Genomic DNA, 19,116 nt, shown 5'->3' on the forward strand with positions numbered 1-19,116 from the left:
TTGGTTCTATGATTTTTATGTCAATTTGTTATAATTAGGTTACTAAATTAAAAAGTTATTAATTTTCTGAAGAGGTTTCTGAAACAAAATATCAGTAAATTAAAAACATTATTTCTTTTAAAAACTATTATCTACTTTCTTTGTTTTAGTAAATCTTCATATAATTTTCTGACGAATTCAAAATATTAACAATTCAGACATTATTTGAAATGAAAAGTTCTTTGTGCAATTGTTCTTTTTGTTATTGTCATGTTATCAATAAATATTTTGTATTTGATTACTTGTCAGCAAATCTAAGATAAGAAAAAAAAAAAGATAATAGTTCGATCATATTGGAATATATGTACTATCTTGACCTCATAAAAATAGCTTCAAATATTTGAGAAGTTTTAAATTCCAAGATTCTCAAAATATCTGGCATAAATGGCCAACTTGCAAGGGATATAAATGATGTCGTTATTGTACTTGAAACTTGAAAGGCTTAAATCTAAAGGACTCCTATACAAATTGTAAGATTTGATTTCTTTTCTTCTGTCTCACTGTCTAAGTAACGGATAAGGCAGGTAAGTGATACAGACTTCATCGGACTTGGTCATGGTATGCTGGCACGAAAGAACAAGGCGACAAAAAAGAAGAAGAAAGATATGTTGACACAAGAGAAATGATTGTCAGGCTTTTGCAAGTCGAAATAGGCCCATTCAACGAAACCAACGAGACCCAGTTACGACCGGAAGAAAGAAAAAAATCAGCCTGTTGAGTTGACAAATAGTCGCCTACTTACAATCATTTGAATTCTAGAAGAATCATAAAAAAAAATAAAGACATTGAGTGGCACGCACGTTCCACTTCTCTGTCACAAAAACGTGAGAGAGACAACAACATTACAAAACATGAGAGCTTTTTGGTCGCCGATCATATCAGAGTAGTTAGGAGTTTTGAATGGTTGTTTGTCTGAAATAATGGGTTGTATTTGCGCCACCGCGCGTTCTCCAAACGCCGCCGTTGCCAACACTGACCTATTGGATTCAAGCAAATCCATCCTTCAACTTCTCCCTCCTCCTTCGTCCTCTTCATCTATAAAGGAAGGATCTTTCACACGTCCGAACTCTTCAGCTTCCATCACCGTCGTGGCTAATGTTTATCCAGAGGCGCGCCGTCCCTCCACGTCATCTGATCGAAACAGCAATAACCCAGTAGTTATTGTCGGAGCTCCGACCAGAAGAGTTACGGCTATGCCGGTGGGGCAGCCTAAGCAGAAGTCAGAGTGTTTGACGGGGAATAAAACAGAATCCACTAGCGGAGAATGGCCATCTTGGTTGGCTTCTGTTGCCGGAGAAGCCATCAAGGGATGGGTTCCTCGCTCCGCAGATTCCTATGAGAAGTTAGACAAAGTTAGTTAATATTTTTCGATCAAAAAGAAACATTTTTTTTTAATAACCAGAGGTCATTATAACGGATCCTTGGCCATCGTGTCAGAGGTTCTAGTTCGAATGACCCCAGGACCGAAACTAATATTATATGTTGTGGTTTCGGGCGGGCTGAACCTCTTCGTATTCAAAAAAAGAAACATGTTTTTTCTTTTTGCTGTCTGAATCTCGCTTTGTGACCAGTGGTATTGTGTTATAGATTGGACAGGGGACATACAGCAGCGTGTACAAAGCCAGAGACTTGGAAACAGGAAAGATCGTTGCGATGAAGAAAGTTCGGTTTGTGAACATGGATCCAGAGAGTGTCCGGTTCATGGCCAGGGAGATTCTCATTCTTCGTAAGCTTGACCACCCTAATGTCATGAAGCTTGAAGGTCTAGTCACCTCTAGACTCTCAGGTAGTCTCTACCTTGTCTTTGAGTACATGGAACATGATCTCGCAGGTCTAGCTGCAACTCCTGGAATCAAATTCTCCGAAACTCAGGTATTATTACACCTTTTGTTTCCCTACAAACATAAAAGTTTGAAAAAACTAAGTGATTTTGTTTTTTTTCCAGATAAAATGCTATATGCAACAGCTGTTTCGTGGGCTTGAACATTGCCACAGAAGAGGAATCCTCCACCGTGATATCAAGGGATCTAATCTCTTGATTAATAACGAAGGTGTTTTGAAGATTGGTGACTTCGGTTTGGCTAATTTTTACCGGGGTGATGGAGATATTCAGCTGACAAGTCGCGTTGTAACATTATGGTACAGAGCGCCTGAGCTGCTGCTTGGTGCTACTGAGTATGGACCAGCCATAGACCTCTGGAGCGCCGGCTGCATTCTCACTGAGCTCTTCGCTGGAAAGCCTATCATGCCAGGACGCACAGAAGTAATGGGAACACTCTATTACATTTTTAGTTTTTTTTTAGCAGCAGCTACCACTAGCTTTATAATCCTAAACACCATCTATCAGATTCTGATTATGAGTATATAGTTAGAACAAACGCGAATCGAATCCAACACGAAAAAGGAAAAATACTTAGAGAAAAAAATACAACTTAGGGAAATATTCGTCTTAGTGTTTGTATATTGATTATGTGAATTTATAATTTACAAAATTTTAGACCCATATTTATACATATTCGATATCTGATATTCATTTTCTTAATTTTTAGTTTTTTAAAAAATATATTTTTCTACTAAATTCGGTTTTCTTTATCCTAAAAGTTATAACCGGTGCACCGAGATTTAAGTCACTCTAGAATCAATACTATAGAATACAACTGATGAAATAATTGTAAAATTTTGCTTCTCAGGTGGAGCAGATGCACAAGATCTTTAAGCTCTGTGGTTCACCCTCAGAAGATTACTGGAGAAGAGAAACTCTACCACTTGCAACAAGCTTTAAACCAAGTCACCCTTACAAGGCTGTTCTTGCTGAAACCTTCAGTCATTTCCCTGCATCGGCTCTGACACTCATACACAAGCTACTAGCAATAGAACCTGAGAAACGTGGATCAGCTGCTTCTGCATTGAGGAGCGAGGTAATATATTCCTAAATCTATGCTTCTTTCGCAAGTTATTAGATGCATTGTCATGATCAGCTGAAAATTTTCTTCTATTCAGTTCTTCACGACAGAGCCACTCCCTGCTAATCCATCAAGCTTGCCTAGATATCCACCAAGCAAGGAGCTTGATGCTAAGCTACGCAACGAAGAAGCAAGAAAGTAAGGCATCTTCACTTCACTGTTCTTTCTCTCTTGTGGGAGTTTTCTTATTAAAGTTTTGGCTGCAGAGTCAAGGCAGAGGATAAAAAGAGAAGAGGGGGAGAGACTGTGACAAGAGGACGAGCTAAAGATCTCAACACTGCGCAGACACCTGAGTTTATGGTCGCAGGGCAGTCCAAGGTCACATGCATAAGCCACAAGTTCAAAACAGACGAGGAAGGCGGCACAGGGTTTAGGATTGAACCACCAAGAAGAGGGATCCAGCAGAACGGCTACGCTCATGCTTCTACAGTGGTTCACCCAAGTGTTGCTGATACAGAATGGAACAGAGGAGGAAGCATCAAAAGGCAAACCAATGCAGAGTTGAAGTCAAGGGTAACACAAACAGGAGACTTGTCTGGTGATTCTGGTAGAAGAAGTTCCAGCAGAGATTACTCAACCGTAAGCCTCACGTTTCCTTTCTCTAGTTATTCTGTGTGCATTATTAACCTTTTGGTATGTTAACTGTTGAGTTGTTTTTGCGATCTGGTCAGGGCAACGCACCAAGGAAAAACAGGATTCATTACTCAGGACCATTGATGCCTCCTGGTGGAAATCTTGATGAAATGCTCAAAGAACACGAGAAGCAGATCCAACAAGCTGTCCGCAAAGCTCGTGTCGAAAAGTCAGGGCAACAGCAGCGTTACACAGGAAGAAATGCTCGGTAGCTAAAAGAGAGAGTGAGTGAAAGAGAGAACAAGAAGAAAAATTAAAATACATAGCAACATGTTTTGAGGTTTCATCAAAGCCATAGAAACTCATTAAGCGTTTTTGTTTGGGCTCTTCAGTGCGTGAAGCCAGGGATTGAGGCAATGTATAGACAAAGCCAGGGATTGAGGCAATGTATAGACAAGTTTATTTTTCTTAGGCCAACGAGATTGACCACACTAAAATGTCAAACTTCCTTTTGTACATACACACAAGGTTTCGGTTGACTTGAGAGTCAAGCAAACATGTGTTTGCAAGCAAAACCAAAATAACTCAAAGAAATGTGCTACTCAATTTTGAAATAGTATTTGATTCTAAGTGACAACAATTCCGCATATCATGCTAAAGCTACACGCAGCTCTGATTTTACTCTTCAAGCTGATCAAAACTCCACAACAAAGAAGCTGAATTTTGGAAAAATTCAAAACTTTATGCATTAAGATTTATTTATCTGTTTTACATGTCAAAAATCGTATTGCAAAAACATAAAAGTAGAAAGTAGAAAATTCATTAAATACAATCACTAAAAATAAATATTCTAAGATAGTATTTAAAGATGTTTTATGTTCCAAAAATAGCTCAAAAATCACAAAATAACTTATTAAAAAGTAGAAAACGCATACACCAGTAGGGTTAAATGATTATAAATTATGGTTTAAATTTTGAGGATGGGGGTTTAGGGACTAAGAGTTAGGTTTTACGGTTTAGTTTTAGGATAAAATTTATATTTATTTATTTTAAAAATACTTTAAAATATTTATTTATGCTAAATATATTATTTATAAATTGTAGGTTGATCTTTTTACTCTTTAATAAAAGTTATTTTGTTCATTTTTGTGGGTTATTTTGTGACAAACTATTTTGTGATAATTAAGAGATTTGCCTTTGATAGAATGCTAAAAAAATAAAACTCAAACAAAATTATTGGTCATATTTCAGCATTTTAAATATGATTTTCTTTCGAAACAAAAGATAAGTGAACAGTGAAATTGTGTAATAAGCTGATAAATTTTTATATTTATCTCTTAAATTGTTAGACGATTTGTAGACTTCTAATGAATTGTGGGAACGCTGGTTTATCGGGATGAATTAAGGCTAGAAACGTGGGTAATAAAACAAAGAAGAAGAAGAGATCAGAGAGTAAAGAAATAGGAAGAGATCAGACTCGTTCAAAAGACCATCCTCACTTTCCTATGATCCAAGTAATAAAAAAATTACTTTCACCCTAGCTAGTTATCTCTCTATTTAAACTCTTCACTGTCCCTAATCATACCATTAAAAAATAAACAGTAATCACACTTCTAATTTTTTTGTTTTCTTCTCTATACGTATTTTATACTAAAAAAAGAAAAATACATTTCCCTGTATTTTAATTTTTTTTTGTGGGTATTAAAGAAAACACAAAACAAGAATGACGTTCAATGCGCCTCTTTCAGCGGTAACAAGCTTTCTCTGCATTACAAATATCTTTTATCTTTGTGTATATATCACATGAATAATGTAGTTTTCATCTAAAAGACTCTAACACTTGATCATATTCTTTCCTCACTTGATATCTTTTTCTTTTCTTCTACAAAATGCATACTGTTATTAAAGGTTGGTGCTCTTAAACTGAATTTAGAAAATAATTATTTGATCATATAAATCGTCTTACTTCTTCTGTTCATAAATATATGATGTTTAGAATAGTTTTTATGTTCCAATATGTAGGATGTTCTCATATTTTTAGGTAACTTTAAATTCATCAAAAACTGTGTAACCAATCAAATTTAATAGTTATATTTTGTAATTGGTTGAATAGTTTTTAATTTAAAATTTAAATGATACTTTTTAGATAAAAAGTAAATTTTTTAATAAGTGTGTTTTACCTAAAAAATCTTATATCTAGGAACGGATTGAGTATAATTTTAGCGATGAGCATTAAATCATTCACTCTAATAAAACATTCTTGTAACGCCAACATATGGTAATTCAACAGTTTTCCTTTTGACATTTAATGTCATCTCTATATATGAATCATTACAAAACCTTGATTAGGATGATGAGGAGAACAATAATAAGAAGCAAATGGATTACAACGATTGGTTACCGATCACCGCGTCTAGAAATGCCAAGTGGTATTACTCCGCCTTCCACAATGTCACGGCCATGGTCGGCGCCGGAGTTCTCGGTCTCCCTTTCGCCATGTCACAACTTGGCTGGTAATGTTCTTTTAAATTTTTATTTTTGGTTATCATCACAGAATAGAAGTTGTAATTAATTATTATTGTAACAGGGGACCTGGACTTGTTGCCATAATGTTATCATGGCTTATAACGTTCTACTCGTTGTGGCAAATGGTTAATTTGCATGAAAGCGTTCCCGGGAAACGGTTTGACCGTTACTCGGAGCTAGGCCAAGAGGCGTTCGGACCAAAACTAGGTTACTGGATCGTCTTGCCGCAACAGCTCATGGTCCAGATCGCTTCCGACATAGTCTACAACGTGACCGGGGGAAAATCGCTTAAGAAATTCGTCGAGCTTCTTTTTCCTCATCTCCATCACATCCGTCAAACTTATTACATCCTTGGGTTCGGTGTGCTCCAAGTCGGTCTCTCTCAGTCTCCTGACTTCAACTCTATCAAGATCATCTCTCTTCTCGCTGCCCTTATGTCTTTCTTGTATTGTCACTAAACCAAACCCAAACACATCCTTTTGTTTTTGTTCTTCTTTCTGATCTCTTTGTTTGTAGGTACTCAATGATAGCGTCTGTAGCGTCAATAGTGAAAGGAATGGAGCATCATCCAGCTGAGTACGGAGTCAGAGGACACACCACGGCCTCAATGATCTTTGACGCGTTTAATGGCGTTGGAACCATAGCGTTTGCGTTTGCCGGACACAGTGTGGTTCTTGAGATTCAAGCTACTATTCCTTCAACACCTGAAGTCCCTTCCAAGAAACCGATGTGGAAAGGAGTCGTCGTTGCTTACTTCATCGTCATCGTTTGTTACCTCTGTGTGGCTATATCAGGTTACTGGGCTTTTGGTGCTCATGTTGAGGATGATGTCCTCATTTCCCTTGAGAGACCTGTTTGGCTTATAGCTGCAGCTAACTTCATGGTCTTTATCCATGTTATTGGAAGTTACCAGGTCTTGTTTTTTTTTTCTCTTGTTCTGTTTCGTTTTCTTGAAAATGTGATTACAATGTAACTGATGATTTATCTGGACAGGTTTTTGCGATGTCGGTATTTGACGCGATCGAGTCATATCTTGTGAAAACACTGAAGTTCACTCCTTCAGTAATGCTGCGTCTAGTTGCACGTAGCACATACGTTGGTTAGTTCTTCTTAGCTTCTTTTTCACATTTTTTTTTCTGGAGACATGTAAACTAAGATTCGCTTCTTGTGTGTTGTGTAGCAATTGTATGCCTTATAGCAATTTGTATCCCCTTCTTCGGAGGTCTTTTAGGGTTCTTCGGTGGCCTTGTCTTCTCATCAACCTCATACTTCGTAAGTCATGAAACATATATCTCAAGTTGTTTGCAAACATTAGATTATATAAAACGGATGATGTTATAATGTACCTCTACAATTTGCAGATACCTTGCATTATATGGTTGGTCATGAAGCGACCAAAACTATTTAGCTTCCATTGGTTTGCCTCTTGGGTTAGTCTTTCTTTCTTGATTCCACATAAGCTTTAGTCACAAGGTGATTAAAATTTAATAACTCGATAACCCGTTGTTTAACTACAGTTTGCAATAACAATTGGAGTCTTGATAGCAATCTTTGCACCAATTGGAGGAATGAGACACATTATCCTTTCAGCAAAAAGCTACCAGCTCTTCTCATAGGCTTTCAAAACACACAAAAGCAACCATTATCGCATCAACTTCTTATAAAAGTTTTTTTCTACCGTTTAATTTAGCATAGTTTAGATATTTGAATTCTGGGGTTTCTCATTTCTTTTGTCCTCCGTTACATGGAGTGTCACTCTTTTTTTTTTTTTTTTTTTTTTGCTATAATCCTTCCGTCAAGAACTGCCTTCCGAATTGCTTCTGGATATCCGTGAAAGCTTCTACGTGGTTTGGTCCGAGGCTGTGACGGATGTTCTCTTCGACCAGTCATTTGAAATCACCTTACAAAGGAATACCATATGGTCTATAGATTTTCTACTGCAGCTAAAGTACTAAATGGCTGTGTAGAATTCAAAGCTTTTTGGTTTTGGATTGTAATAAAACATCTGAATAATATGATTGGTTATTATGAGTAAAATAAACTCATTCTCATTAATTCAACTACAATGTACAATGATAGTATTTATACTCTATACAGACTCGTGTATCCTATACAACTCCATCTACATGTATTCAATCAATATACACTTCACAAATACATAATATAGGATAATAGTCCCCCTCAAGATGGGACGAAAATGTTGAGAAGACCCATCTTGCCCAATATCTCTTAAACGGTGCAGGGTACATTGGCTTTGTAAATGGATCAGCCAATTGTAATTCCGTTCTCACATGTAGCAACTTGAACAAACCTGCAACCAAGCGTTTCCGAACACTGTGACAATCCATCTCAAGATTCTTGGTGCGTTCATGAAACACTGAGTTATGAGCAATGTGAATGGCAGCTGAATTGTCACAAAAGAGAAGTGTTTGCTTAGACAGAGGAAGGCGCAACTCGATGAGGAAGTTGTTGAGCCAAAACAACTCATCAGATACGACAGAGAGACTCCTATACTCTGCTTCAGCCGAGCTCTTTGCAACGACCTTCTGCTTCTTTGATTTCCATGAGATAAGTGATGTACCGATGAAGATACAAAAACCAGAAGTAGAACGTCGAGAATCCTGACAAGAGCCCCAATCAGCATCTGCAAAAGCCTGTATTTGCATCTCAGAGGAGGAAGAATAGAACAACCCTTGTCCAATTGTTCCGTTGATGTAATGAAGAACCTTTATGAGAGCTTTATGATGACTCTGACGTGGAGCTGAAGAGAACTGGCTCAGTTTGTTGACAGCAAACGTAATATCAGGTCGAGTAATCTGCAAATCATCAAACGACCAACAAGACGACGATATGCGGCAGCATCAACCAAAGCATCATCAACACCTTTAGGGGGTTCAAAAACGAGTTTGATAGATGGATCCATAGGAATGCTCGAAGGTTTGCAACCAAGAAGACCAGTATCATCAAGTAAATCCAGTGCATACTTGCGTTGACAAATGTGTATCCCATCAGAGGAGCGAGCAATCTCCAGACCAAGAAAATACTTCATAGGACCCAAATCTCGAAGTTTGAAATGAGACTTTAGTTGATTCTTTAATGTCTCAACCTCAGAATCGTCACTGCTGCATATAACAATGTCGTCGACATATACGATGACACAAAGAAAGAGCCCATCACGAAGCTTGAGAAAACATGTATGATCAGAGAATGTTTGTGTGAATCCCAAAGAAACAAGCGTAGTTGAGAATTTGAGAAACCACTGACGCGAAGCTTGCTTAAGACCATATAGAGATTTCTCAAGTTTGCAAACGGCATTTGGAGGCAGTTTGTCCCCCTTTCTTTGTGCATATCCAGGAGGTAAGCGCATGTATATCTCTTCATCGAGATCTCCATTGAGAAATGCATTGGAGATGTCAAGCTGATGAAGAGAGAACCCGTGAATAGCTGCGAGACTGAGTAACAATTTGACTGTAGTAAGCTTGACAACAGGGGAAAACGTATCATGGTAATCAACCCCTTCTTGTTGAGTGTACCCCTTTGCAACTAAGCATGCCTTGTAACGTTCTACAGTCCCATCAGCGTTAAACTTCACCTTAAAGACCCATTTGCAGCCAATAGGAGTCTTATCTGAAGGAAGAGTACAGATAGTCCAGGTGCCAGTACCTTCCAAAGCAACAATCTCTTCGTCCATTGGATCATCCCACACCAGAAGTCTCTTTGCCTCAGCATAGGTTAAGGGTTCTTTGATTTTGTCAATAGCTACTAAGAAAAAGAGATAAAGTGGGGATACTTTACCATAAGAAAGCACAGAAGAGATTTCGTGTATGGTTGAAGATCCTATTGAATTACAATAGTAATCTTGAAGGTAAGCAGGCTTTTTAACTCTCATGTGTGATGACTGAACAGAAGGTTCAGCATCATTAGTAGTATCCGCAAAAGGCAAGATATCTACAGAAGATGAATGAGAAGAAGTCTCAACATCGGGAGCATTATTTTTCACAGGAGCTTGTGTTGGTAACTGATCATTAAAGAAGATAGAAGAAGGTTGAGAAAGATCAGTACCAACGAGAGGAAAGAGCTGTTCGTGGAAAACTACATGACGAGAGAAAAGAATAGAATTTGTCTCAAGATCAAGTAGTTTATAGCCTTTGATTCCCGAAGGATAGCCAAGAAAAACACACGCACGAGCTCTAGGATCAAACTTAAGTCTACTCTTAGGGGATGTAGAAGCATAACAGAGGCAACCAAAAGAACAAAGTTGATCATAATCAGGTATTTTATTAGTAAGAACTTCAAAAGGTGTTTTGTTTTCAAGAATAGGAGAAGGTAGACGGTTAATCAGGTGAACTGCGGTTAGAATACATTCACCCCAATAAGGAAGAGGGATATGAGATTGAAAAAGAAGAGCACGAGCCACATTGAGAATGTGTTGATGCTTACGTTCCACAACAGAGTTTTGTTGTGGAGTTTCAGGACAAGAATGGAAAGAAAGAATTCCTTTGGATTGATAAAGGGCAGAGAATTTGAGTCCTGGAGCATTGTCAGATCTAACCCCCTTAATCTTTCTATCAAACTGAGTCTCTATCATTTCTATAAAACCCGGGAAAACAGTGAGAACATCAGACTTGTTTTTGAGGAGATAGACCCACGTGGCTCTAGAACAATCATCAACAATGGTGAGAAAATATTTAAAGCCATCGTGAGTAGGAGTGGAAAAGGGTCCCCATGTATCTATATGAAGCAGGTCGAAAGGGTTTTTACTGATATTATGATGAGACACAAAAGGGAGATGTTTTTGTTTTGATAAATGGCAAATTTTACAATGAGGATCAAGCGTATGTTGCTTAGGAAAAGCTAGAACAGAATGCATAGACTCAAGTTTGGACATAGAAGGGTGTCCTAATCTCATATGCCATAGATTTATACTAGAAACAGAAGCAACAACGACATTTTGTAAAGTACCTGTAGAAGACAATGACTCTATATCCAGGATGTAAAGGTTTGCCACTTCTCTACCCATTCCAATCATTAATTCCCGTGTAGGATCCTGAATACCACAAGAAGATTCATCAAACCAAACCCGACAGTGTAAGACTTTAGTTAGACAACTGACACTAAGAAGGTTGAATTTGAATTGAGGGATGTAAAGAACGTCACTAAGGATTAGATCACTACCCAGTGCTATAGTACCTATGCCAACAATGCTAACCAGAACTCCATTGGGTAAAGAAACAGTTGTATCAGGAAGGGGTTTAAAAGAAATGAAAGAAGCGCGTTGATGAGTTATATGGTTTGTTGCCCCTGAGTCTATCACCCATGCGTTTAAAGGTGTGGCATTGTTAGTCATAGAGCAGACATAAGGTTTAGCACTACCGGTAAAGGAACAATGAATAGAAGGATGAAATTTACCGGATATAGGACAAGTGCTGGAAGAAGAAGGAACGGAAACTGAGACAGAGTGAACCTCTGGAGTGGGATGATTCGCTGGAGTCTGTAGTTTGTTACTGAGGAAAGATACTAGCTGCTGAATCTGAGTAGGAGATAAATCCTGTGTAGGCAGTTCATCAGGCTGAGAATGATCAACAACAGCAACATTCGCAGAAAAAGGAGAAACCAGCGTGTCACTCTTCGGTTTTGGTTTCATGCTATTAGGATACCCGTGCTTCTTGTAGCATCGATCGATAACATGACCAGGACAGTGACAGAAAGTGCAAAAAGGCCTATCCTTTCTCTGATAACCACCCGAAGAAGACCTAGCAGAGTTCTGATCAGAAGACTGAGAAACCTGAAAAGCAGTAGGAGTTTCCAAAAGTGAAGATGTCTGAGTATGAGCAGCCCGATGACTGTCCTCTTGATCCAAAAGATTGAACACCTCCGAGAAATTTGGAAGAGCCTTCTTCATGAGAATTCTACTTTGAATGTTCTCATAGTTATCATTGAGCCCCATAAGGAAGTCAATGATACGATTGGTTTCACGTTCTGCCAGAAGATCTTCAATTGTGTGATTAGCACTTTGAAGACTCGAGAGTTCCTCCCACAATGACTGCGTCTTTGTGTGATATGAGGAGAGATCCATACTGCCTTGTTTGAACGAATGAAGTTGATGACGAAGCTTGTACAATCTTTGGTAAGTTAGACTTGTGATAACGTGTGTGTAGATCCGTCCAAATATCTGAAGCCTTCTTGAAATACAGTATACTTGTGTAGATATGTTTAGTCACGCTATTCAACAACCAAGATTTGATCATACTATTGCATCGACACCGGATTCGGAAATAAGGATCAGACTTAGAAGGCTTGACTATAGATCCATCAACGAAGCCTAATTTGTTCTTAGCCTCAAGACTAGTAGTCATCGCGATGATCCAAACACCATAGTTACTACCATCTAAAGGTTCCGCAGCTAGAACTAGTCCAGGATGATCGGAATTGAGAAGATGATATGGAGAATGTATGTTATCAGGTGAATCGGATACCTCAAAGCGAGCCACAGGTGGAATGAGAGGAGAGCGAACGAGATCAGCACGATCGGGAGATTCGATAACATCGCGAGGTTGACGAGAGCCAGAAGGCATGTCGCGAGTCATCGGAGATGACTGTGATTGAGAATCCGGAAGATCCGGTGAAGAACGACGGAACTTCGACTTGCAGTTACGTTTCCCCATTGATGTCGATCTCGAGCTCCGATCTGAATGACGATCTGAAGTTGAGCTGAGATTGCACAGGGAATCGCGGAGATGAGCTTGTCGAAGGAATGAGAGATGAAAAGCGAAGGATTCCGACGAGAATCCGGTGGAAGACGGTGGAGATGAGTGATGACGGCGGAAGTTAGTTAGAGAACGAGCTGAAATGCTCTGATACCATATGAGTAAAATAAACTCATTCTCATTAATTCAACTACAATGTACAATGATAGTATTTATACTCTATACAGACTCGTGTATCCTATACAACTCCATCTACATGTATTCAATCAATATACACTTCACAAATACATAATATAGGATAATAGTTATCCCTAATTTCACTGTTGAGTTTTTTCTTATCAAATTCGAATTCACCATCCTTAAAAACCTAACAGTAACACCAATAGTGCTAGTGTTCTCGTATACAGATGTTTCAAAATGTATTAAAAGATGGCAAAAGAGAAATTGTAACTGCTATATTACTCTTTGCTAAAACCTTTTAAACATAATCACCTATTAGATTATGACACCAAAGTCATATATTAATTATCTGAAGTTATTAGGGCATTTTTATCCCATATACCCTATTAAGGGTTTCTTATTTTATTTTTATTTTTTTTTCTAATTAAAAAAAATAATAATAAATTAAAAAACAGACCAATCACGGACTGGCACGTATCGGTAGGGCCCGCGAACAGTGAAAATCACACACAACCGACGTTTCTTATTTTGCCCATTTTGCATACGGTTTTTTCTAAAACCTGGACCCCCACCGCTGTAGAGACGCTAAAAATGTAGCGATAATCGTGCTCTTATTGTTAATATCGACCAATCATATTGAGACACACGACATAACCAAACCACCAAATGACATAAAGCTCGAAAGAAACTTGAAATCTTTTGTCTCTTTGTCCCCTTAACCTTTTTAGTAAACTGTAACGCCTCTCACTTGAACAACTCAAATTAACACAACCACTCTCTCTCCGTCCATCACAATGACAACTAATCTCCACTTTCCGATAACACTGAAACTCATTCTCTCTACCTTAGCATCTCTCCTCGTGATCACTCTCTTCTTCATCACCAGAACCGATTTCTCACCGTCTTCATATCAGCCAGCGCCGGCCAAAACTATCCAGATCTCCAGCTCCTCCACCAGAACTAAAGAACAGAGCCCAGACTCCGTGAGTTGCGGTAAGATCCCTCCTTCGCTCGCCGATGCTCTCATCCACTACGCCGCCTCTAATGTCACTCCCCAGCAAACACTCTCTGAAATCTCCGTCACCAAGAAGGTAATTAACAAAAGACTAACAAAACAACATGCAAGTCAAAAACCAAAACTGAGTAACTTTTTTTTTTCTTTTTTAAAACACAGAGGAACTTAAAAAAAAAACTGAGTAAACCACGGAGTAACTTAAAAAAAAAAACTGAGTAACTTAAATTGCATCAGGTCCTAGACAAGACATCGCCGTGCAACTTTCTTGTGTTTGGTCTTGGTCACGACAGCTTGATGTGGGCGTCACTAAACCACGGAGGAAGAACTATCTTCTTAGACGAGGACGAGTCATGGATACGCCAGATCGCCGAGAAGTTCCCTTCTCTGGAATCGTACCACGTACGGTACGAGACCAAGTTAAGAGACGCGGCGGCTCTGATGTCGGCGGCTAGAGATAGAGAAGAGTGCCGTCACGGTGCGTCGATGGATCTTAGAGTTTCCAAGTGCGAGCTTGCGCTGAAGGGCTTACCGGAGGTGGTTTACGAGACGGAGTGGAATTTAATCATGGTGGATGCTCCTACTGGGTTTCACGAAGAAGCTCCGGGGAGGATGTCAGCGATTTACACGGCGGGGATGATCGCGAGGAGCCGGGGGAAAGGAGAGACGACGGCTGTTTTTGTGCATGATGTGGATAGGACTGTGGAGGATGAGTTCTCTATGGCGTTTTTGTGCAGAGATTACATGACGGAGCAAGAGGGACGACTCCGTCATTTTATGGTGCCTAGTCACTGGGACTCTAACATCGCCGGCGGTAAATACTGTCCCTAATCCGCCGATGATAAAATGATTTTTTAATATATTTTGGCTGTGAGACTATCTAAATGATATTTTAATTCAACATTTTACCGTTTAATCAATTTTCTTCCATCTAATAATTTAAAACAAACTTAATTTTATGTTATAATAAATAAATTTCTTTAGTAAATTCAATAAAAATATGTTTAATGCAAATAAATGAAAACAATATTGATGTATAAATTACAGAATACTTAATTTGTACTAAATTTCTGTAAAAATAATGTAAAATAAAAATTTGTAAAAACTACGTAGTAAATAAAAGAAAAAATGGCACATTGATCAACATCCTAATTATACCAATTCAACTGTCGAAATTATTTATTTAACACCTTATTGTAATTTGTAAATGGTCTTTCTATAGTTTGATCATTATTAAAGCGAAACCAGTAGATCTGAGTTGGACCGTTTGGTGATCAAATTTTGACCATTTGGTGAAACATTTGACGTTTTCAAGAACTTAAAAAAAATGATTTTGACTCAAATGTTTTTAACTTTTGTTTTAATATGAAACTAATAAAAAAACGTTACAAGAACAAATGACAAAGACAAGACACAACACAAAGTTTTAAATTTCTTCTTAATTCAATATTTTACCTTTTAATCAACTTTTCGTCCATTATATTATAATAAATAAAGTTATTTCGTAAAATCTTATAAAACGTACTTATCCAAATTAAATGAAACAATATTTATGTATAAAATAAAGAATGATTAATTTTATTTTAAAATATTTTTTTATAAATCATTAAATTAAAATAATTTGAATAAAACAAAAAAAATGTAAAACTTGGTAGTAAATAAAAGAACATTTGGCACACTGATTAACACATTAATTACACTAATTTAACTATTAATTTTTTTATTTAACACCTGAACTTAAATGGTCTATATATTAGTTAGATAATAATTAAAGCAAAACAAGTAGATTAGAGTTGGACCGTTTGGTAATCAAATTTGGACCGTTAGGTGAAACATTTGACGTTTTCAAGAACTTCTCAAAAGTAAAAATGGTTTTACTCAATGGTTATGGCATAAACGAAACTTAAAAAAAAACGTTACAAGAACAAATGACAAAGACACAAGTCACACAACACGAAGTTTTTAATTTCTTCTTGGTTTACTCCATAAGAAAGGATGGTCCTCTAACTGAGACTAGCCAGTTCCTGAATGTTGATAGGAAACGCAACTGTGCGGTCACCAGCAAACGCTTTCTTAGCCATTACGAGATTAACTTTCTCGGTAGGATGAAAAGCATCCCAAAACAGATACTGATCTCTGTTAGGACAAGGAGTCTCAAAGGGAAGACATGTGATTTGTCCTCTGTTCCGTCCTATCCCACAACATCCTTTGTCCAAAGTAGTAACTCCTACAAAACCAACACAACCATTGTTACCCATTGTCGAGATTAAGAGAGTGTGTTAGCTAGCTTAAGATTTGTTCGTTACCATAAATGGCCGGGTTAGCGATGATGTCTTCCAACATATGAGTGATATCGATGTAAATGAATTTAGCATCCGGGAGATTCTGGTTGAGATTGGAGATCATTGTTTTGACGTTTGTGTTGAAAGGAAGAATAAGTTGGTTAACTTCCTCCGACCATTTACCGTCGGTTCCTTGAGCTAGAATGCTAGGAATGCATCCCATTCTTCCAAGTCCAGCCACCACAAATTTCCGACCACCAAGATTATACAGTCTCTGCATTACCAAATTAAAATCAACACATTTATGATTACATTTCAGCTTCTTGCTTAGTTAGTACTAATAAATGTTTTTGACGTATTACGGTGAGATGATTGGCGTAGTGTTGAACCAAGAGATCTCCGAATTGGTGGGCGTTGAATTGGTTGCGGGTAGGGAAATTGGGCATCAAGTAGTTGTTGAGATAGTCGTTGCTTCCCATTCCAATGAAGAACAAGCCTCGAGCCACCGAGTCTGCAATGGCCACCGGACCACCGGACTTGCTGGCCATCTGATCCAACGTTGTCTGGAAGTTATGAATCTGCTGGTCGAATGGTATACGCCCCATCTGACCATCGGATTATAAACTCATTACAATTTTCGATGTTTATTAAGAACAAATATATACTCATATGACCATCATGTAAGAACTTTGAAAGTGCTTGAGTTGATTTTTAATTATCAATGTCATTTTTAGTAGAGAAATTCCTAGATATTTTTAAGTTTTTGTCACAAAAATAAACTTCAATGAAGAAAATGACCAAAATAAGTTTTATTAAAGAGTAAAAATGGGGTTAACTAATCTATACTTAGGGTTTAGAGTTAATGAGTGAAGTTTTGAGGGATAAGGTTTCAAATTTTTAAAAATGAAAAAATAAATATTAAAATTTTCAAATAAAAAAGAGTTATTTTGGTAATTTTCTTTCTTGATTGCTATTTTTGTGACAAAAACTTAAAAAAATTATTTGAGAGAATTGCCCTTTTTAGTAAGTATGAATATAAAATTGTTAATAAATTTATGATTTTTTTTCTCTATTATATCACTAAAGGATTTATATATAATTAAAATTTTGGTTTTATACCATTGCATTTTAAAAATACAAGGTACAATTTTTTTTAAAGTCTTCAATGTATTAAACACACAAAAAAATTGAAATAATAATTTTGTTAAAAAAACACAAACGAATAAATTAATGGTAGTATACATATATTGGCTTTCAAAAGTTCATATTAAAACATTACAAATATACGTCTATATCTGAAAATCATGTAAGTGCATATTATGCGTAGTTTTAAAATGTATACTACAAAATAAAAATTTCTAAGAATCGGTTTGTATACTACTACTAAGTAGTTATTATTAGATAAAGTAGTACTATTTGGATAACTTAATTACAGATTTACTTTATATATATATATAGTTCTTACAACAAAAAGTAAAAAGTTGCATGCAACTTACAAAGTTTCCTCCGGTGTCAGGAAGAATCCCTGCGGCTGCAGAAGCGTAGTTGACACCACGAAGCACTTGATCTCCGATAGCTTCCGAGTACGCCGGAATCAGTGGCAACCCTAATAGTTGAGCTATATGATAAGTGCATGCATGCATGCATCAAATTACTTCATCGATCAGTCTCATCCAAAACGTTTGTTCATTTTTAAACCTTTTTCCAAATTAGGAGGAAAATAACATGTTTTTAAGAGAAACGTACCAATCCCATCGACCATGGTTAAGCCATTGCAGAACCGACCGGTTGGACCGCCATTGAAATCAATGCCATAAGGGAAGTAATTGGCTTTAGCAAAGGAAGGGATGTTATTGTTGTTCCCATTGTCTATGAGAGAGTCACCAAAGACAAACAATGCCGGCACAATGCCATCATTGCCGTCTTGTTTGACTAATGGAGGCGGAGGAGCAGAAATAGGTTCCTCAACCACATGTAATGGAGGCGGAGGAGCAGAAAGAGGTTCCTCAACCACATTTAATGGAGGCGGAGGAGCAGAAATAGGTTCATTAACCACATCTAATGGAGGCGGAGGAGCAAAAATAGGTTCATTAACCACATCTAATGGAGGCGGAGGAGAAGAAGTAGGTTCCTCAATCACAACTAGTGGAGGCGGAGGAGCATAAGTAGGTTCCTCAACCACAACTAGTTGGCCGCAGACGCCATGCAAAAGCTGGATAACCACCAAGAGAAGAGCTGGAAAGTAGCATAGTCGCCGGAAGTGGAAAGCCATATTGTGAAGTTGTTTGAGTTTGATAGGGTTAATTTTATTGGGTGAAGAAAAGTAAGAATTTGAGAGATTTATAGAGGGAAAGAGAGGGGTTTTGGTGAAGAGTAGTAAATGTTTGTATCCGTCTTCTACCACACAGTAATAAAAGCAATTCACGACAATCACAATATGTGAGTTATGGTATACCGTATACATATAGCATATCCATAAAATCATTATACCATATCCTGTATTTTTTATACACTAAACACATGTTTCGAAGTGAATGACTTACGTACGTAGATATACAAACATTTATATTATTAGCAGTTAATTTTAGATCAGTTAATGGAACTTATGGTAAAAGGTATGATTAGAGAATAATGTAGTCGTTGAGCTAGTGGAAGATTTGCAAATGCTTAATCAAAAAAAAAGAACCTCCTTTACAAACGACTACTTTTGTTAAGCTCACAAGGAAGAGGCAAATATAATCAAAAGAAGATAAAGAAGAGAAATGTTGCATTTGTCTAAAAAAATAAAAATAAAAAGAGAGAAAGGTTGCATTTAAATTGTCGATGTTCTCAAT

At 37.4% G+C, this 19,116-nt stretch overlaps 4 protein-coding genes across 6 annotated transcripts; 3 read left to right on the top strand and 1 right to left on the bottom strand.

Annotated features, from left to right (window-relative positions):
- The first annotated feature begins 849 nt into the window (after window positions 1-849).
- On the top strand, window positions 850-4,069 carry LOC106381089 (probable serine/threonine-protein kinase At1g09600). Its single transcript, XM_013820949.3, has 7 exons — window positions 850-1,391; window positions 1,627-1,911; window positions 1,985-2,302; window positions 2,730-2,957; window positions 3,040-3,140; window positions 3,209-3,581; window positions 3,674-4,069. Exons 1-7 carry the CDS (start codon window positions 960-962, stop codon window positions 3,845-3,847), a joined length of 1,911 nt encoding a protein of 636 aa, XP_013676403.1. The 5' UTR covers window positions 850-959; the 3' UTR covers window positions 3,848-4,069.
- Window positions 4,070-5,158: 1,089 nt separating this feature from the next.
- LOC106377966 (lysine histidine transporter-like 5) lies at window positions 5,159-8,129 on the top strand. Of its 2 annotated transcripts, none has more exons than XM_013818178.3 (8): window positions 5,159-5,325; window positions 5,925-6,088; window positions 6,163-6,546; window positions 6,618-7,014; window positions 7,095-7,200; window positions 7,282-7,373; window positions 7,463-7,531; window positions 7,619-8,129. In XM_013818178.3, exons 1-8 carry the CDS (start codon window positions 5,299-5,301, stop codon window positions 7,715-7,717), a joined length of 1,338 nt encoding a protein of 445 aa, XP_013673632.1. In that variant the 5' UTR covers window positions 5,159-5,298; the 3' UTR covers window positions 7,718-8,129. The 2 variants fall into 2 exon arrangements, with proteins under 2 accessions (XP_013673632.1, XP_022551760.1); XM_022696039.2 differs by lacking the exon at window positions 5,159-5,325 and adding an exon at window positions 5,405-5,483.
- Window positions 8,130-13,665: 5,536 nt separating this feature from the next.
- On the top strand, window positions 13,666-14,920 carry LOC106379355 (glucuronoxylan 4-O-methyltransferase 3). The gene is made up of 2 exons (XM_013819332.3): window positions 13,666-14,079; window positions 14,238-14,920. The coding sequence occupies exons 1-2, from the start codon at window positions 13,783-13,785 to the stop codon at window positions 14,829-14,831; spliced, it is 891 nt and encodes a 296-aa protein (XP_013674786.1). The 5' UTR covers window positions 13,666-13,782; the 3' UTR covers window positions 14,832-14,920.
- Window positions 14,921-15,825: 905 nt separating this feature from the next.
- On the bottom strand, window positions 15,826-18,732 carry LOC106381087 (GDSL esterase/lipase At1g71691-like). 2 transcript variants are annotated; one of them, XM_013820947.3, is made up of 5 exons: window positions 18,029-18,732; window positions 17,779-17,888; window positions 16,645-16,887; window positions 16,307-16,556; window positions 15,826-16,227 (listed from the first exon to the last, which is right to left on the bottom strand). In XM_013820947.3, exons 1-5 carry the CDS (start codon window positions 18,552-18,554, stop codon window positions 16,004-16,006), a joined length of 1,353 nt encoding a protein of 450 aa, XP_013676401.1. In that variant the 5' UTR covers window positions 18,555-18,732; the 3' UTR covers window positions 15,826-16,003. The 2 variants fall into 2 exon arrangements, with proteins under 2 accessions (XP_013676401.1, XP_013676400.1); XM_013820946.3 differs by having other exon boundaries at window positions 17,779-17,900; window positions 18,029-18,723.
- Between the last annotated feature and the right edge of the window lie 384 nt (window positions 18,733-19,116).

Source organism: Brassica napus, chromosome C6, assembly GCF_020379485.1.
Source record: "Brassica napus cultivar Da-Ae chromosome C6, Da-Ae, whole genome shotgun sequence".
Lineage (NCBI taxonomy): Eukaryota > Viridiplantae > Streptophyta > Magnoliopsida > Brassicales > Brassicaceae > Brassica > Brassica napus.

What these genes read in the sequence shown, in the direction of transcription:
- LOC106381089 (XM_013820949.3), top strand. Translation starts at nt 960, where the DNA reads ATGGGTTGTATTTGCGCCACCGCGCGTTCTCCAAACGCCGCCGTTGCC. An exon ending in TCAAATTCTCCGAAACTCAG is followed by an intron (nt 1,912 to 1,984) that starts GTATTATTACAC and finishes TTTTTTTTCCAG; the next exon opens with ATAAAATGCTATATGCAACA. An exon ending in CTTCTGCATTGAGGAGCGAG is followed by an intron (nt 2,958 to 3,039) that starts GTAATATATTCC and finishes TCTTCTATTCAG; the next exon opens with TTCTTCACGACAGAGCCACT.
- LOC106377966 (XM_013818178.3), top strand. Translation starts at nt 5,299, where the DNA reads ATGACGTTCAATGCGCCTCTTTCAGCG. An exon ending in GCTGCCCTTATGTCTTTCTT is followed by an intron (nt 6,547 to 6,617) that starts GTATTGTCACTA and finishes CTTTGTTTGTAG; the next exon opens with GTACTCAATGATAGCGTCTG. An exon ending in TCCATTGGTTTGCCTCTTGG is followed by an intron (nt 7,532 to 7,618) that starts GTTAGTCTTTCT and finishes GTTTAACTACAG; the next exon opens with TTTGCAATAACAATTGGAGT.
- LOC106379355 (XM_013819332.3), top strand. Translation starts at nt 13,783, where the DNA reads ATGACAACTAATCTCCACTTTCCGATAACACTGAAACTCATTCTCTCT. An exon ending in AAATCTCCGTCACCAAGAAG is followed by an intron (nt 14,080 to 14,237) that starts GTAATTAACAAA and finishes AAATTGCATCAG; the next exon opens with GTCCTAGACAAGACATCGCC.
- LOC106381087 (XM_013820946.3), bottom strand. Translation starts at nt 18,554, where the DNA reads ATGGCTTTCCACTTCCGGCGACTATGCTACTTTCCAGCTCTTCTCTTG. An exon ending in ACTACGCCAATCATCTCACC is followed by an intron (nt 16,557 to 16,644) that starts GTAATACGTCAA and finishes TTGGTAATGCAG; the next exon opens with AGACTGTATAATCTTGGTGG. An exon ending in CGCTAACCCGGCCATTTATG is followed by an intron (nt 16,228 to 16,306) that starts GTAACGAACAAA and finishes TTGGTTTTGTAG; the next exon opens with GAGTTACTACTTTGGACAAA.